A 16,321-nucleotide genomic window follows, 5' to 3' on the forward strand; every position below is an offset into this window, starting at 1 on the left:
CCAGTGCTTCTCAATGCCAACCTGACATTCAGCTGCCATCAGTCCCTTCCCTACATGTACACATAGTCAGTTTAGCAAATTCAGTATTGCAATTTTAAAAAATGTAACATCAGACTGCCAGCTATGCTTTGAGAAATGTGTTATAAGACAGCAAGAAGGTTCTCAAAGTAAACTTACATTACTCTATCTTGATCATTTCATTTACTAATGTTAAACTACCTCATAGAGACCCAGCTTAGTACCCTAATGTATTCTCTTAGGAGAGGACTCGGAGCGAAATCTTTTCCTCCTTCAGCCCCCAAAAAAGATGCTTGCCCAGAATCGGTGAGTGTATTTTAAAAGCTTGTTTAGCTATAAACACTGTAAGAATTTGGAATGGTAGAAGCAAACAAAAATCAACCAAGAAGAGTTTTCGCCAAATCTTTGAGGAGGGCCTCAGTAGAGGTTGGAGAAACTTTAAGCCCATTTTCACATTCATACAAAATAGAACTAATAAACAGAGCTAAGTCAGACTTCATAATTTGCACCTATAAAGACTACTAGCCTGCTTAAGAGTTCTGATTTCTCTTCGGCAATGTAGTTTCAGTAGAGTCGAGCTGTTGCGGATATTCTACATTAACGCTTGGACTTTAATCCACTTCCTGTTAAGCAAACTCTAGACCTGACACAGAGAACAATGAAGTCACACAAGAAAAGCCCGGTGAAACTTAAGCTTAACAAAGTGCGGGGCGCACGCACACGAGCAACACAACACACTCACAAGACAGGTCTTAAATTCCCGCCTTAGGCAGCACACTCACAGGTTCTAAATGTCCTTATTTGGAGTGCGAGAGAGTGATTGGAAGAAGGGTGATGAAGCCACTTGCCGACAGTGCCGATTGAGGCAGGGCCACAGCAGCTTTGTGCCAATTAGTGCATTCGGGCGTGTGAAGAAGACAAACCCTCTTACAGGTAGGTAGGCATGGCTCTGCTGAAGGGCCCCAGGGCCAATTGGAACTCAAAGCCAATTGATTCGACAAGGCATGTTAATGACCCATATTCTCAGTAGCTGGTGCAAGGTGTGGTAGCAAGGAGGGAGGAGATGGAAAAATTTTTCTCTACTTCTCTTCTACAAACACAAATCTGTCAGCGCACCATCATGTAACTAAACAAACTCCAGTTTTATTATGCTTACATAAAATGCTGAAGTCAGAGCCTGTCATAAATAAATTACAGGTTAAAAACAAAGATGAGTGAAACCTTCATATTTGATGGGCAACTCAACTGCTATAAAATCCTACAAGTGTGCATCATGAAAAGTTACATTTTAAACCCATCTTTGTCCCGTTGCTTGGAAAGCACAGCCATAAAAACTGCCTACTCGACAACCTAATCTTTCAGCAGACTGATGACTCAGGATCAACCTGTGTCCTCAAGCTGCCTGTCCGCTCGCCTGTCGTTGTTGGTGAAAAAGAGCCATCGTGTGGTTAAAGAAGTGAGCTGCAGCTTGCTGTGAACACATGAAAAGTACCTGCTATAATATAAACACCTATAGGCCAGGGGTTTACACTTTATAAAGGCAACAGTGAAGATTTTTGGCAGTAATTCAGAGGATTGCTTGCATAATTAACCATGATCCTGATAACTGTGATAGAGGCATGCACTCAGAAACACGGAGTGTATAATCTAGGTCACTGCAATTTACACTCTAAAAATAGGCTAAAAATATAGTATTAAAAACAATAATGCTATAAGACTAAGGTTCTGTGTTACATTACATTTACTAGTGTGATTTAGATGGAAATTTGCCCTGAAAACAGGAAATAGGTGCAGTGATTCACTGAAAGCTGTGCAAATATAAATGTGCATAAAGTATATAAGGTCAAATCAAAAAGGTTTGTGGATTTAAAATCAGCTCAGAATCAGTCAATATCTGGTATGATCTGTGACCATTATTCTTCCACACAGCCTGAACTCTCGCATTGTCATTTCTTTTAGTAGTGTTCAGAAATAGTTCTCCAGGTGTCTTGTAGGACAATCAAAGTTGGCATTTTTCTAGATTCAACTAGAGAAATGTGAACAAATTGTATGTTTTTGCAACAGGCTGCAAGTACTAGTACTAGTTGGTTGCTATGTTCTTAGGTGTAGACACAACACTGCTTTATGGTCCTGTTTTTATGCTTAAATGAGTCATAGGTCAGTGTTAAGTGGCTCAACAAACAAAAGGCATTCCTCTGAAAATGGTCAAGTACAACGACTGGACTAAAAATGAGTGAAAAGGAGACCAAAGAAAAACTTCAAAAAACCTTTGGACAGCCTGGAGTACCACTGAGTTGATGTGTGTTTAAGGTCTCTTAACTGTAGACTGTAGGCTTGTGCTTTGCCATGAAAAGTCATTTGAATGTTTGTTTTTTAAAAACTTTTCATCACCTCACCTGTTTAATCATAACAACCTTGAAAAATGAAGAAAACCATGACGAATACCAGTCTCAGTCGTATGTGTTTCTTTGTTGCTAATTTGCATTAAGTTGGTGTTTGGGCATGTTAGCATGCTAAAGTTAGCATTCGCTAACAAGCCAATCCGGTTGTTCAGACTGACGTCACTAGCCGTGTATGGGCCTAAACTCCGCTGCAGGTCCATATATCAAACGATCACTATGGCATTACTGAGAGTAGAAAAACTGTCTAAAGTCTTTCATCTTTAATAAAATGATCAGTGTTCTGCTCTACCAGAAATAATAATTGAGTTTAACATCCAGGCATCCATGAAAACGGAATTTATGACATTTAATGGAGTTAGAAGTTAGCAGGGAGTTAGCTCGCTAGCTTCTATCTAAATACAATATAGCATGTCCTGACTGTGGGGTTTTGGAAACAAATTAAAACGTACAGCTCTGTTATCACTTCCAGCAGAAAACTAAACAGCAGTGACGTTTGTAGGGTTACTGAAGTTGGGCTAGCTGGTATATAATGATGTGCTACATGACCGCTAGTGAAACAGCTATGTTATGGTAAATGGCCTGTATTTATATAGCGCTTTACTAGTCCCTAAGGACCCCAAAGCGCTTTACATATCCAGTCATCCACCCATTCACACACACTGGTGATGGCAAGCTACATTGTAGCCACAGCCACCCTGGGGCGCACTGACAGAGGCGAGGCTGCCGGACACTGGCGCCACCAGGCCCTCTGACCACCACCAGTAGGCAACGGGTGAAGTGTCTTGCCCAAGGACACAACGACCAAGCCAGGGCTCGAACCAGCAACCTTCCGATTACAAGGCGAACTCCCAACTCTTGAGCCACAATCGCCCCTTTAGCATAATATAAACAAGCTAACTTTTTTTCCACTCGATAAAAGTTAACGTGAGTGTTCTCGGTGGTCAGAAACAAATGTAATCGCATGGCAGGATGCTGTAAAAGGACCAAACTTCAGCCAGGAGAACAACTGAGATAATCCATCCACAATACGAGGTTAGTCATTCATATACTGCTGCATGGGCTGGGCTGTAGTTACATCCTAAGGTTTTAAAAATTAAATAAATGATTAGCGGTAATAAAAGCCGAGGTAGGTCAACAGTGATCACTGACTGTTTTAGGAGCTTTTTGAGATTAAATAGAAGAAAATACATAACATTAAACATGTTAACAACACAAAAGCCATATTAAACGACTACTTTAGGCCCGGAAGTAGAATTCGTCACGTCATCACTTAACAATCGGATAGTCTTATTAAAGCATCCCTTTGCTGTCTCTCTATAGCAGGTACAAAACCAAGAAGGTTTTCCACAGAATACTCACCCTTATTCTACAGATTTTGAAGAATCCTGAAAAACTTTACTCATTCCCTGGATGGAAAATATTTTGCAAGATTAAAACTATATAAAAATAAAGAAAATGACAGAAAGGAGGAGGGATAGCAGATAGTGAACCAGGAAGTGAAGGGGATTAGTAAGGAGGAAGTAGGGAAGCTATGAAGAGGATGAAAAACGGAAAGGTGGTTGACTCAAATGACATGCCTGTGGAGATATGGAGATTTCTGGGAGAGGGGGCAGTGGGCTTTTTAACCAGACTGTTTAAAAACAATCTTAGAAAGTGAGATAATGTTTGAGAAATAGAGAAATAGTGTACTGGTAAAGAGTTTTTAAGAGTGAGATGATATGCAGAGCTGCAATAACTACAGAGGGATAAAAGTGATGATACCATGAAGCTATGGGAAAGAGTTACTGATGCTGAGGATGTTGACGGTGAAGTATAGAGGTCAGAATAAATTACACTGTGTCTTTGTGGATCTAGAGAAAGAATGAGATTGTGTCTGCTACAGTTTCAGATGTGACCCTGTGAAAATCTTCCTGAAGGAAAGCACTAGAACATGTAGTGACCTAGAAGTTCTCACTCAGAGCACCAGTTACTCAATCACAGGGAAAGTTGCTCATCCCTTGAGGATATGAGCATTTTTGTAAAGCACGTTTGATGGCCTGCTCTGTGATTTCGCATAAGCAGCAATTAGCTCGATGTAAAGAAGTCAAATGTTCAAACAAAGACTTACACCTGCTTAATCTCAGACTGCAGATGTTTTCCAACGCTGAGGGGGGGTTTAATGTGTGCGCTGTTCCCCCACAAAAAAACCTTTTATATAAGTTTGTTTTATGTTCAAACTGTATGGATGTAAAACAACTAATTTCATCGTCCTATTTACTTTTAATTCTGGGTCTTTAGCCAAGCAGGAGAAAAGATTTAGTTGTATTACTTTTCAGGAGTAGTCATGACCTGATCCAGAGGGAAATCTCTGCTGTGAGCTACTGTACAGATATTCATTGTACCCCGAGGATGAACCCTGAAGAATCCAGAGTTGTCTTTGAGTGAAATGTGGGTAAATGTATACACTTTGTTGACATAGATCATTAAAAAAAGGTTCCATACAAACAAATATCAAGATCCAATAAATATATTTAATCCCAGCAACTGATAAATCATACATGAACAAAAAACAAAATGATTGATATACAGTACAGTGATTTCACTAAAAACCTGTACATTTCTTTTTTTGTTTGTTTCTTTAAAGCAACTGTTACAGTGCATGGGGGGCTAATAATCAGCAGGTTAAAATCTGAGTTTGACGAGATAATTTTTGCACTTGCACATGCACACTGGAGGTAAAAATACCAGAGTATCAACTTTAACACACTTTACATGCACACACAGAGACAGTGTCTCTGTACAACACCCTATGCACACTCAGCACGCCTTCATTCACATATTGCGGAGAATACACTTGCATTTTCTTGTAATTTCTTCCATTAAAGCAGTAGTACTAATTAGCTGCATACCATATTGTAGTTCATTGGATTTTAAAGAGAAGTTAAACATAGCTGGGGCATAGATTATATTGCTTTTAAGCCTTTTGAGTCACATATGAAATAAACATGTTAAAGTTAGATAAAAATGCCATGGGGTTAAAACCACAACATGTTTTTTGTTTTTTTCACAAGTTTTTCTCTACACATTATAGTTTCCATTGTAGCATAATAAAAGTTGTTTTCAGTGTATCCACCGGGTGGCAGCACTTCATCCCAGCTTAGACAGTGAAGGGAAGCCACTGCATTTCAGTGACGCAACACAGATGAAGGTCACCGTTTTACAGAGTCCATCAGTTTCTAATAACTGCTCAAGTCTAAGTTGATCAAGCACAGTGTGTCTTTCCTGTAGAACATATACTTTTCAGCAATCATATTCTATATGACATGCTATCAGTATATGCTATCAGTCCTCCAGTACATTGAAATCAAAGTGAAGTGTTTTACCTCTTTTACATTTAAACAGTTAGCACCACATAGAAAGAATGCCATCGCTTCCTGCATATGGAGGCAAGTGTATGCACTTCTTGATCCTTCTACGTCTAGAACTACCATTATTCTGTGTGGGTTACCTGCTTTTAAGACATGAATGTTAAAAAGTGTCAGAGTTTTGAGCATTTTAACCTAGTTGCGCTGATAATACGGCTCCACTGATGCACTCTGCCTCACATGGAAACATCCAGCGTAATACCAAAGAGGTCAAATTACACATCATGAATTTATAAAACACATGAGCAACTAATTCCATTTTGGCTGAAAAGTGAGTGTTTCTTCAGTAAATTATTAACAAATTCTGCTGTGCACTTCCTCTCCTTCACTTAAGTCGGCAACAAAAACAACGGGGACAGAAATGGAAACCTAAAGACCAATAATTCGATGACTCTTTGTAAATAAAATAAAAAAAAGTTTTTTTCTTGGAATTCAATACTTCACCTTCGGTGTCCATCCATGAGATTCTCCGTTCACAGGCTTCACTTGTTCAGCAAACATATTCATACGTGTGCACTGTAACTGGACAGGAAGGAGTATTGTGTTCCAGTGAATGACAGTTACATACATACATGAGGCATGTGTGGCCTCGACAACATTAAAGAAAACAAAATGCAGACAGCGAGCCGTGTGCACGTTTTTGAACAGCTGCAAAAAAAAAAAAAAAGCACATTACCGAGAAGCTTTGTGCTTTATGCTGATGGTCGTGACTCGTAACCATGACAGCAGAAAGGCGTCCCTGCATTTATTTAGTGCCATCATATAAGCTTGCAGACACACACACCTACAGTCACACACAGTGGCGGAGAAGCTGCCATGCAAGGCCATGACCTGCTCAACGGGAGCAGTTTGGATATCAACGTCTCACTCAAGGACACTTCATCATGCAGTAAGGAGACAACAGGCAATCAACCCTGATAGCTGGTGGACCAGCTCCACCTTCTGAGCTACTGTCATTAACACACAAGCAGCAGACTGATTGTGGAGACACACAGTATGGCTGCTGAATGAGCTCTGTAAAAAAAATGTCACATTATATTGGAAGACAATTTTTTCATGCATTGTTTTTGTTTTTTGTTTTTTAGGCATTGTGGGTATTCTCTAACTGCAGAGAAACATTCGTCGTGACATAAGCTGACAGATGGCGCATTGCTTCCTGGGTGGTATACTCTTAAGGTGTTGAATACAAGTATTTTATTTTGAAAGTTCAGTCACTGCTAACCACCTCACTCAGGCAAGCACATATATAGTGGTATCATACCAGCAGGCTGTTTCCTGTCACACGCAAAAGCTCCTTATTTTTAGCCGTGAATGACCTTTCAAAATAAAATGCTGGTATACAGCACCTTTAAGGATCCTTTTGTAGCTACATTACTACAGTACTTTGAATAATACTAAAGGACAATATGTACATTTTAAAAAGGACATTTCACAACCAAGCTACTTTTTACTATGATTTCTACACAGCAAGCATTCTGCTTTAATATAGACTGATGTGCCCCTGAAAAACATTAATAATGTATTTGTTCGTGAATTAATTCTTCCACAGGACAATCACACATACTCTTTTGCAACAGTAGTTCTTTTACCCAAACATTGTGGGACAGGAGAGAGAGCCCTGATCTCCTTAAGGTCAAGCCCACATGGAAATGGGTGGTGCGTTATGAAATGCAGCAAACACAGCAGCATGTAGTTAACGGTACCCCTGTGTTAACAGTGTGTGATTTGGGCATTTAAAGCCCCAGTTAGGTGTTTGTTGTCTGGCTGTCTGCATACCAGCCCAGTCTGCACAGCTGTGTGTCTTCATCTCACACAGCTGAGGGGTAGGACTGCTTATGAAAAGGAGGGTTGGATTGGGCTGGTTTGGATTGTGTCATTCTATCAATTCCTTGATTCATTCTGCTTTAAGGTAGCCATTAGAATTATTTCCCATCCCTCTGCTCCTCTCTCTCCTTCTCCCACCCCCCACAGTTCCTCCATTCCCTCGGCCACCCCCAGCATCAGATTGATGGTTTGACCAACCATCCTCGGGCCCTTCATGAAAGCGCAGCCTCAGCGTTTTGCGGATGACGAGGCGCTCCACAATGAAGGATGCGCAGAACCAGGGCACCGCGTACTCAGCCGTGATCAGTCCCTTAAAGTTGTAGCGGAACTCAGAGTAGTCCCAAGGGCAGGCGTTGAATTGGCGCAGCAGCAGCCCCGTACCAAACTCCCACAGGTAGGTCCATAAAGTGTAGATGATGCAGCGCAGCAGCACGGGGCAGCGACCGCGCAGCTTTAGGTACATCTGCTCCACAATGAGGATGCAGGTGCCATAGATGAAGAGCGCCCATACACTGGTCACGCCAGGGAACTTCCAGTTGCAGTTGACCACAAACTCCCAGGCTGCAGTAAACATCACCTCACAGAAGTAACCATGGATGGCGTACAGGTACCAGCGTGACAGCGCTGTCAGAGGAACGGGAGCCTCTGGGATTTCCGATGTCACCATCCTTCCTCCTCTCGCCTTCACACAGACTTTACTGTAGCAAAAAAACAAAGATCTGAAGGAAAAGGAGAGAAAGAAAGAGGCAGAAAGATGACAAGCAGGCAGCAAGACACGAGACAGGATACATATTAATTCTAACAATTTTCAAGTTGTACTCTTTAGATTGTATTTATAGTTGGCATTCGTTCTGCTATAGTTATTCAATGTATTAACATCCATTTCTCGTTTTTATTGTTAGTGTCTCTTTCCATCATATCAGAGCTGTACTGACTTTTTGATCATGCAAACGTCAAGGTACGCAGGTTTTTGTGTAGGAAGGAGATAAATCAGTCGACCGGAGCAGCGGAACTATTGAGGAGTGGAGATTTGGATATTAATTAAAACAAGAGCGAAATGTGAAAGTGCAAAATGTCCAGGACAGAAACAGCTGCATAAAACTGATAACACAACTTCAGCTCTGCACAGACAGCATGCTAACACAAAGGTAGCAAAGAAGCATGCAAACTCTGGTCCAGCATCCAGAGCCTGTTCTTCAGTTGGTAGCAAGGCAGCGATATCAGGCGTGTGACCTTCATTTCTATCTGCACATATTTTAAAAGTAGAATCGCTTTGAAAACTCTTTAGGCTTGTTTTCAAATTTGCTTTGTTTTTGTCCGTTTTGCGTTTATATTTAAAAACTAAAAAAGATCTTGTGTGTCCTCTTTAGGATAGAGATGTAATGGTGTGTGGGGCTGTAGCCTCAGGTTTATGTTGCTAACTGATAATTATGTGATAATGTATTTCAAGTAATATAATAATCAGTGTAACACATTATTTTCTCCGGCAAGTAATTACATAGTAATTACAGTAATTTGTAATATACTACAGGGTTTCTTTTTAGTGAAACTCCAACCCTGGGTGTGTTGAAAACTATTCACACATGTGTCTCCTGTACTGTTTGACTTTCTACATTCACACCTATTTTTCATTGCAACTTGACCACAGTGTGGAGGTAAGACAGCAGGGATTATATTGTTTTCCAGTTTCCTTTTCATTTGTTTATGAACTTGTCTGCACTCTTTATGAGTTTGGCCCTCAAAGAAACTATCAGTATCTTACTGGAGAGTCTGAAAACAACATACAACAACAAACATACATTACTTTTTCTGATTTTAAATATTACAGCTCCTGCCAACTTCTGAAGTAGTGATGACACAAGTGTAAGCTGTCTGGGGTCTACAGCTATTTGCTGTTACCTTTATTAACAACAGTTTGCCAGGACTGTAATCTTGGATTACAAGTTTAATTGTAAATGGTACCAAGCCATAGTTCAATTAAGGACAAGGTGATGAAATAGTGTACTGACATCAGGAAGATTAAATTAGAGACTAGAGGGCTGCAGAGCACTTAAACTCTACGCCCTTCCCTCAGCTGATGCTATTTACTGAGTGACTGCGGGTGTTTCTTATGTAAGGTATAGCTTCATCATCTGACTACCTACATCATGTGCTCTTTTTCTAAATCCTGCAGCTTGACACACACACACAGGCTTTGTATCAGGTATCAGAAGGCCCACGCAGGGCTAGATCCTTCCTCTATTTAAACACTGCATGTCCAATAAAAAAACACACAAAAGGAAAACAGCTCCATACTGGCAGGTTCAAGGACTACATAGTTTATAAGACCACTGTGTGTATATATCATCTGCTATACAATGTTTCCAGAGGAAACTGTGTCATAGTGGCAGTTATTATACAATAGCTCATAACCGGTCTGTTAAATACAAGCTCTGAGAGAGGTACAAAAGTAAAAGTACAAAAGCTGGTTTGAAGAACAAAAGCTGATTTTTTGGGGGCTATTTATTCCTTCAAAGGTTTGCTGGGGCCCAGAGTGAGTCCCTGGGGATTAACACATTTCTCCCAAACAAGAAACAAGGGTTTCATGTGAGGAACTGGGCCACAGCGATGGACCAACTGACCTCCCTAAACCCTTTATACCATCTTTTTGTGGCTCCCTGGGAAATACTCTCCTTCTCATCCCTTCCAGCATGACTGGGTCAGCCAATAGTTGTCAAATATTGTGAGCACAAGCTTTAGCCTTTTGCAAGAACTGGTTCCCGTTAAAGGGTTTACTGCATCAGAACAGCTCCTTGTGACCTTTATGAAAATAATCAAGTAAATTTCCCTTTAGCGCCTGAAAGATAAGGACATTAATGAAATCTTAGCACTTATCCTTAAAGTGGAAAAAACACTGAAGATTCAACACATTCTCACGTTCAGGGTTCTGAAATTACACTGACCTATCGAACATGTAGCGAGTGAATGGTGCTGATGGGTATATGTTATTTGGATGGAGCCAGGCTAGCAGGTTCCACTTCTTTCCACTCTTTGTGCTGAGTATGCTGACTTGATTCAAGCTTAAGCCGTATAGCAGAGGTGGGCAACTCCAGGCCTCGAGGGCTGGTGTCCTGCAGGTTTTAGATGTGTCCTTGATCCAACACAGCTGATTCAAACGGCTAAATGACCTCCTCAACATGTCCTGAAGTTCTCCAGAGGCCTGGTAACGAACTGATCATGTGATTCAGGTGTGATGACCCAAGGTGATATCTAAAACCTGCAGGACTCGAGGCCTGGAGTTGCCCACCTCTGCCATATAGTCTGTGATCAGACATGAGTCGAATGGATCTTCTAATCTCACTCTCGACGTGATAGTGACTTTACCAAAATGTTAAATGTACAGTGCTATGTTGCACAGACTATGTGTGCAGGATTAGAGATGACCACTTGGTCTGAAAAAAATGCACCATTGCCCAAGTGCACAAACTTGCATTATTTTTAATAACCAGCAGGGGGCAATACCTGCAGATGAAGCCTATGATAATAGGCTTCCTAATGCTATATTGACTTACTTTCTCAGTAGAGCAGACAGGGGTAAGGTGAGAGCAAGATGAGTATGCCTCCTATCTGTCTCCTTCCAAGAGAAACGAGACAGATAGTCCATGGCACCACCTATACCTGACACTTGACCCAGTTTACTTTCCATGTAATTTACAGCTTTTCCTTCTAAAACACTTCAAAACAAAAGCCATCCTTCAGGAGTGGGTTAAATACCTGTATACATATAGTGGTTAGCTTAATGCATTTTATTCATAGCATCACGTAGTGTAATCAGGCACTCATGAACCTATATCCAAAAAGGATTTAAAATCAATTCTGCGTGAGATGACCAAATCACAAAAGTATTGCATACTGTATATATATATCCCACTGTGGCCAAAGCACATGCCCATGTTTTCTCTGTATTATTGTTGGGTCTTTAAACTAAAATGTAACACGCCTTGTTGCGATTTGGTGCTATATAAATAAAACTGAATTAAATTGAAATGAATTATTCTACTGTCAAGAGGATGAGGGAACATTCAGTAAAGATGCTGTTATTAAGAAACCTTGACTTTCTGGTCTGAATATATTAGAACTTATAAAAAAATATGATAGCACTAATCTTTACCACTGGTGACTGGTTTTTATTGGATTTAAGATTTGTGGCCACTGCTGATACCTTTAAAAAGAAACTTAAGACCCACTTTTGCAGGCTTGCTTTTATTTAGTTTGAGCTATTTATGCCATTTATACCACACATGGGGGAACCTGGATACTAAGGTTTATTGATGATTGCGGGTATAAGTAGCAGGATGAATTCTGTGTGTACAGGAATATACACTCTGCTCAGATTTAGCCAAATGCTGCAAAACTGATCAGACTGTGCTTCACTGGGCAAATAAATAATGACTCAAAGCAAAGTGTAAAAAGCAACAGAAGTTTGCAACTTGTCCATTGGCTCTGGGCTTCAGGCAGGCATTGGCTGTGAAAGATTTGCATCCAAATTGAATCTTATTGAAGCTTCTGAAAATGAGGCACTATGCATGAAGATGGATGTAAATCTTTATACTTTTGTTAAAGCGCTTGAATAAAAGCTGAGATCATATTTTTATAGAATGTATGTAGAGGAAAATTTTTTACAAATGTGACATAAACACATGGACCTAAATGTAAATCGTGGTCCTGTTTAAAATAAAATTCGCAGGATTTCTTTGAGATATTTTTACTTTCTCACTGAAAAGTCAGCATAATAAGACCACATCCTCGGTTTCTCAGTTGATCCCCTTCCCACTTATGGTAGGGGGGAAATAAAGAACAAGGCTGTGGTGATGGTCAAAATGTTGAACTGAAAATGGCCTTAAAAGAGTTCACAAATTAATAAGCTTCCCATTCTCACTCGAGTATCACATGCCTTAATTCTATTCCCACACTTTCTTCTTTCAGTTCAGTTCCCCCTTCTCTCTTTTTTTTTTATTTATTTTTTTTGCTTCACTGACAGCAGTCTCATGCCCACTAAGCCGCTAATGACGAAAAATATGTGAGACGACATTCAGCCGTCTAACCCTGGACTTTGTGCCAAAGGGCCTGTAGATATATTCGGGGGTGAAAGAAAAGGCTTAAAATGATTAGTAGAGTAGTGCAGCAAACATGACTTGCTCTTAGCTTTATATAAAAAGAAATCATTTTCATTGAAAGTACTGAAAATATGTGGGTTGTTTCTTTCTCTTCAGTAGGTTCCTGTCTCTTGGAAATATATAACAGGGACGTTAATATTATCAGACTCGCTGAAATATTCAGCCGCCCAACCCGTTCTTTACACTACATTTTAGAGAGTTATCACAAAGATAAGATTACAATGGAAACCTCTCTGATTGTTTACTGTGCAATACTTGCTTATGCAGTTTCGTAATAGTGCAATCCTTTTTCTTTGTTTTTTGTAGCATATTGTGATGAACGTGGGGAACATCCTCATCCACCTTCACTACCTCTGCTCCATGTAGCCTCACTGTTACACCTGCCTACCGCTAATTCACACACAGCTTCTACTGAGCTTGATTTCTCACACTTGCACATACTTCTCTGCCACTCCTGACTTCCTCATGCAGTACCACAGTTTCTCTCTTGACATCCTATCTTATGCGTTCTCTAGGAAGCATATGATGGCGCCCTCTCACCAGTGTGTCATTTGGCACACCATGGAAAAAATACGGCAAAGAATACCCAGGACTTTAATGATATATCAGATGAGAATGGGACAACATTCCCTCCCAGACATCCTACAACTGGTCTCTTCAGTTCGCAGATGCTTATGTTGAAACAAGAAAGAAACATGAGATGTTCCACAGATATGGCCTAACCTTTGTGAGACATGTTGCTGTCATCAAATTCAAAATGAGCTAGTATTTTTTTTTTCCTCAAAAGCTTTTCTGGAATTGAAAACATTAAACTATGACATGAAAAAAAAACTTATTTGGTTCAATCTTTTGTTACTTTGTTCATTTGAATCAATTTTAAATTTGGTGTCTGGTATCCCTAAAATCGCAGGGAGGTTGTTTTATTATACGTTGAATGTTAACACTGGACACCACAGACATTGCTACCTGACCTTTTTGCTCCACTTTTGCTTTTTAAGGCAAACAGTGGGGGGGCTGATGGGAAATCGGGGGAGAGTTACTGGTGATGACACATACAAAGCTCCCTTGCTGGTTGATGTGATTACATTGTCAGCATCTTAAAAGCTGACAGGACACCTCTGCTCCCTCCTTTAAATGTGTGTGCGTGTAGGCATATCTATTGACTTGTTGCCTCAGCATGACACAGTTCACACACTGGGTGCTATTTGATTCTGCTGCTGTTGCAGTCGTTGTAGGATATCGCCCACCAACCCGCAACCCCAACGGTTCTCTCATCGGGCCAAAGTATTGACCAGCAGGACTCTTTCCAGCTCCTGCTGCTGGGACCCGCATCGCCGTTGCACTCTATTGAGCCCCGCGACGGGACATCACAGTCTGATGGTGATCAGAATGGCAGATGTGATGGAGCTGCCTGCTTTGTAAACCTCAGTATGACCATGGGGAGACACAACACAGGCAGGGTGCTCTCTGAACTGAAAGAGGGGGAAGTGTAACCACGGATTAAGAGGGGTTTGCCTGAGGACACGAGGGTAAACACCAGCCATGTGTGAGCTTTTAAATGAAAAAAAGCTGAGGGTCTGGTTGAAAACAAGAGTGTCAAGTCTCTGAGATGCCTCTCTTGACAGCAGTGAAAAAACAGAAGAACGGCACAAATAAAACACACCAAATGAGAATTCAGCCAAAGTCAATTTGAAAAAGAAAAGATACACACAGATACCTTTACATTGCTAACAGTATGCTGACAGCTGTGAACTCTGACACCATATCAGAAACACACCACGTTGCAGCACAGGATAATCCCTTCATGCACTATATATCTCCCCGTGGCACGGATCCCAGGCCTATGCAGACTTTTAGAAGGTCACTTTTTGAAGGCTGCAGTGGAGTGTATAGAAACCAGCAATATCCATTGCAGCTAAGCGTCAGTCACCAAGGTGACCTAACCACTGCTTCATCTCCACTGATGGAAACAGCACTGCAGGCGACATGCCCTTGATGTAATCAACTTGAAAATACTGACGCTTTAAAGCAAATGTATTTATGTTTTGTGCCTTCTTCTGCTGAAATACACCAGTCAGAATTGCAATGAGCACACATGATTAGCCACTGGTGCTAAAAATCCAAACAAGTTCCAGCTTCTTAAGTGAGATTTTCTAAATGATTATTAGCCCGTTAATTCCCCAAGAGTGTACAGAATGCTGCTAGTTCTATGACTGGGAATCTGTAGGACTGCTGTCCCTTCCTTGATCACCATTAGCTGATCCTGGTCAATACTGCTTTTTTAGAAGCACGATGAGCAAGCGGCAAGAAGTGTGTGTTTAACAGGGCCTACGTAAAAATGTCCGATAAGAGTTAGGGGTGAAAGAAGGGGGATGGGAAAACCTACCGAGGTATTGCAAAATAAACTGATCCCAAATGATTCCAGAAGGCAGGTCGATTACCCCTGAAACAACAAACTGTCACTCTCCTAAATATCACATCTACCTTTTCTGTAAGATGAAGCAAATAAAAGTTCCAATACACCAAAACACGCTCAACAAGCCACATCTATGTGGACTGATCTATTTACAGCTGATCCCAGTGCCTGCATTTAAAAGGCAGGGTATAAAACCTGGCATCAGTAAGACACGGGAACGTGATAAGCATTTAAATGTGAGGATGTACACTATCCTACAGTCTTGAAGGAATTCATCATGATCGGCAGTCACACAAAGATAGAAGTGTTTTTTCTGTAATGCAAAAAACCAAAAAATGGGAAAACTGTGCAAATCCTTGGCCAGTCACTACTTTCAAACCTGATTTCCATGTCGTTGCATTTTGTGTATATAGCTACGTTCTAATTTCTTTCCACTGTGATGCACTTTGCATTGTATTTATGTGTATCATCAATGAAGGTTATGAAGAATATCCAAGAATCATCGCCTCCATGGCCAGTTGTAGGTATAACATTACTGTAACCACATTATATTTCTTTTCTTTTATTATGTAATCCGTTGTAATCACATTACAATTACCAATCAAGCAGTTGTGTTTTTTACATGTGATGCATCATCTTTTCAGTGATCTGAACAGTGAGCTTTTTCCCCGCTTCACTTGAACTGGAATTAAAAAAATACAAAATAAAAAACTGTAGCTGAGACATTCACAACCTCTGAGGAGTGGAGAGATATGAACATTACTTTTATTAAAGGAAGAGTGCTTTTTCTCTTTTTTGCCAGTCTCATAAAACTATTCGATACTGTTAGCGCAACAGTGATGCTTTTCAAGCATCTGTGACTATACTGGGAGACAGGCCTGTGATATATACATTTCTATAGCAACGCCATGCATGTACGTTCCCTAGTGCCCACAACAGCAAGACAAGCCCGGGCATTTGAGAGGAAGAGCCTCAAGTGCAGCCTCATCTGGAGCATCTTCAACAACTGTTGCTGCTAAAGGTGAAAACCACAAACTTGTTTCACCACTTGAGGCAAAAAAGTACAAACAGGCTGCAGAGGAGATATTAACAGCTGGTGAT

At 40.6% G+C, this 16,321-nt stretch overlaps 1 protein-coding gene across 1 annotated transcript in view; it reads right to left on the bottom strand.

The window, feature by feature from the left end:
- Window positions 1-6,993: 6,993 nt before the first annotated feature.
- tmem229b (transmembrane protein 229B) overlaps window positions 6,994-16,321 on the bottom strand; it is a 13,260-nt gene continuing 3,932 nt past the window's right edge. Inside the window, exon 2 of the mRNA XM_005736561.1 lies at window positions 6,994-8,367. Coding sequence (XP_005736618.1) covers window positions 7,719-8,315 — 597 coding nt within the window. The 5' untranslated portion in view covers window positions 8,316-8,367 and the 3' untranslated portion in view covers window positions 6,994-7,718. The remainder of the gene's footprint in view (window positions 8,368-16,321) is intronic.

The sequence above is a fragment of the Pundamilia nyererei genome, unplaced genomic scaffold, assembly GCF_000239375.1.
Source record: "Pundamilia nyererei isolate P.nyererei 1_Seehausen unplaced genomic scaffold, PunNye1.0 scaffold00070, whole genome shotgun sequence".
Classification (NCBI taxonomy): domain Eukaryota; kingdom Metazoa; phylum Chordata; class Actinopteri; order Cichliformes; family Cichlidae; genus Pundamilia; species Pundamilia nyererei.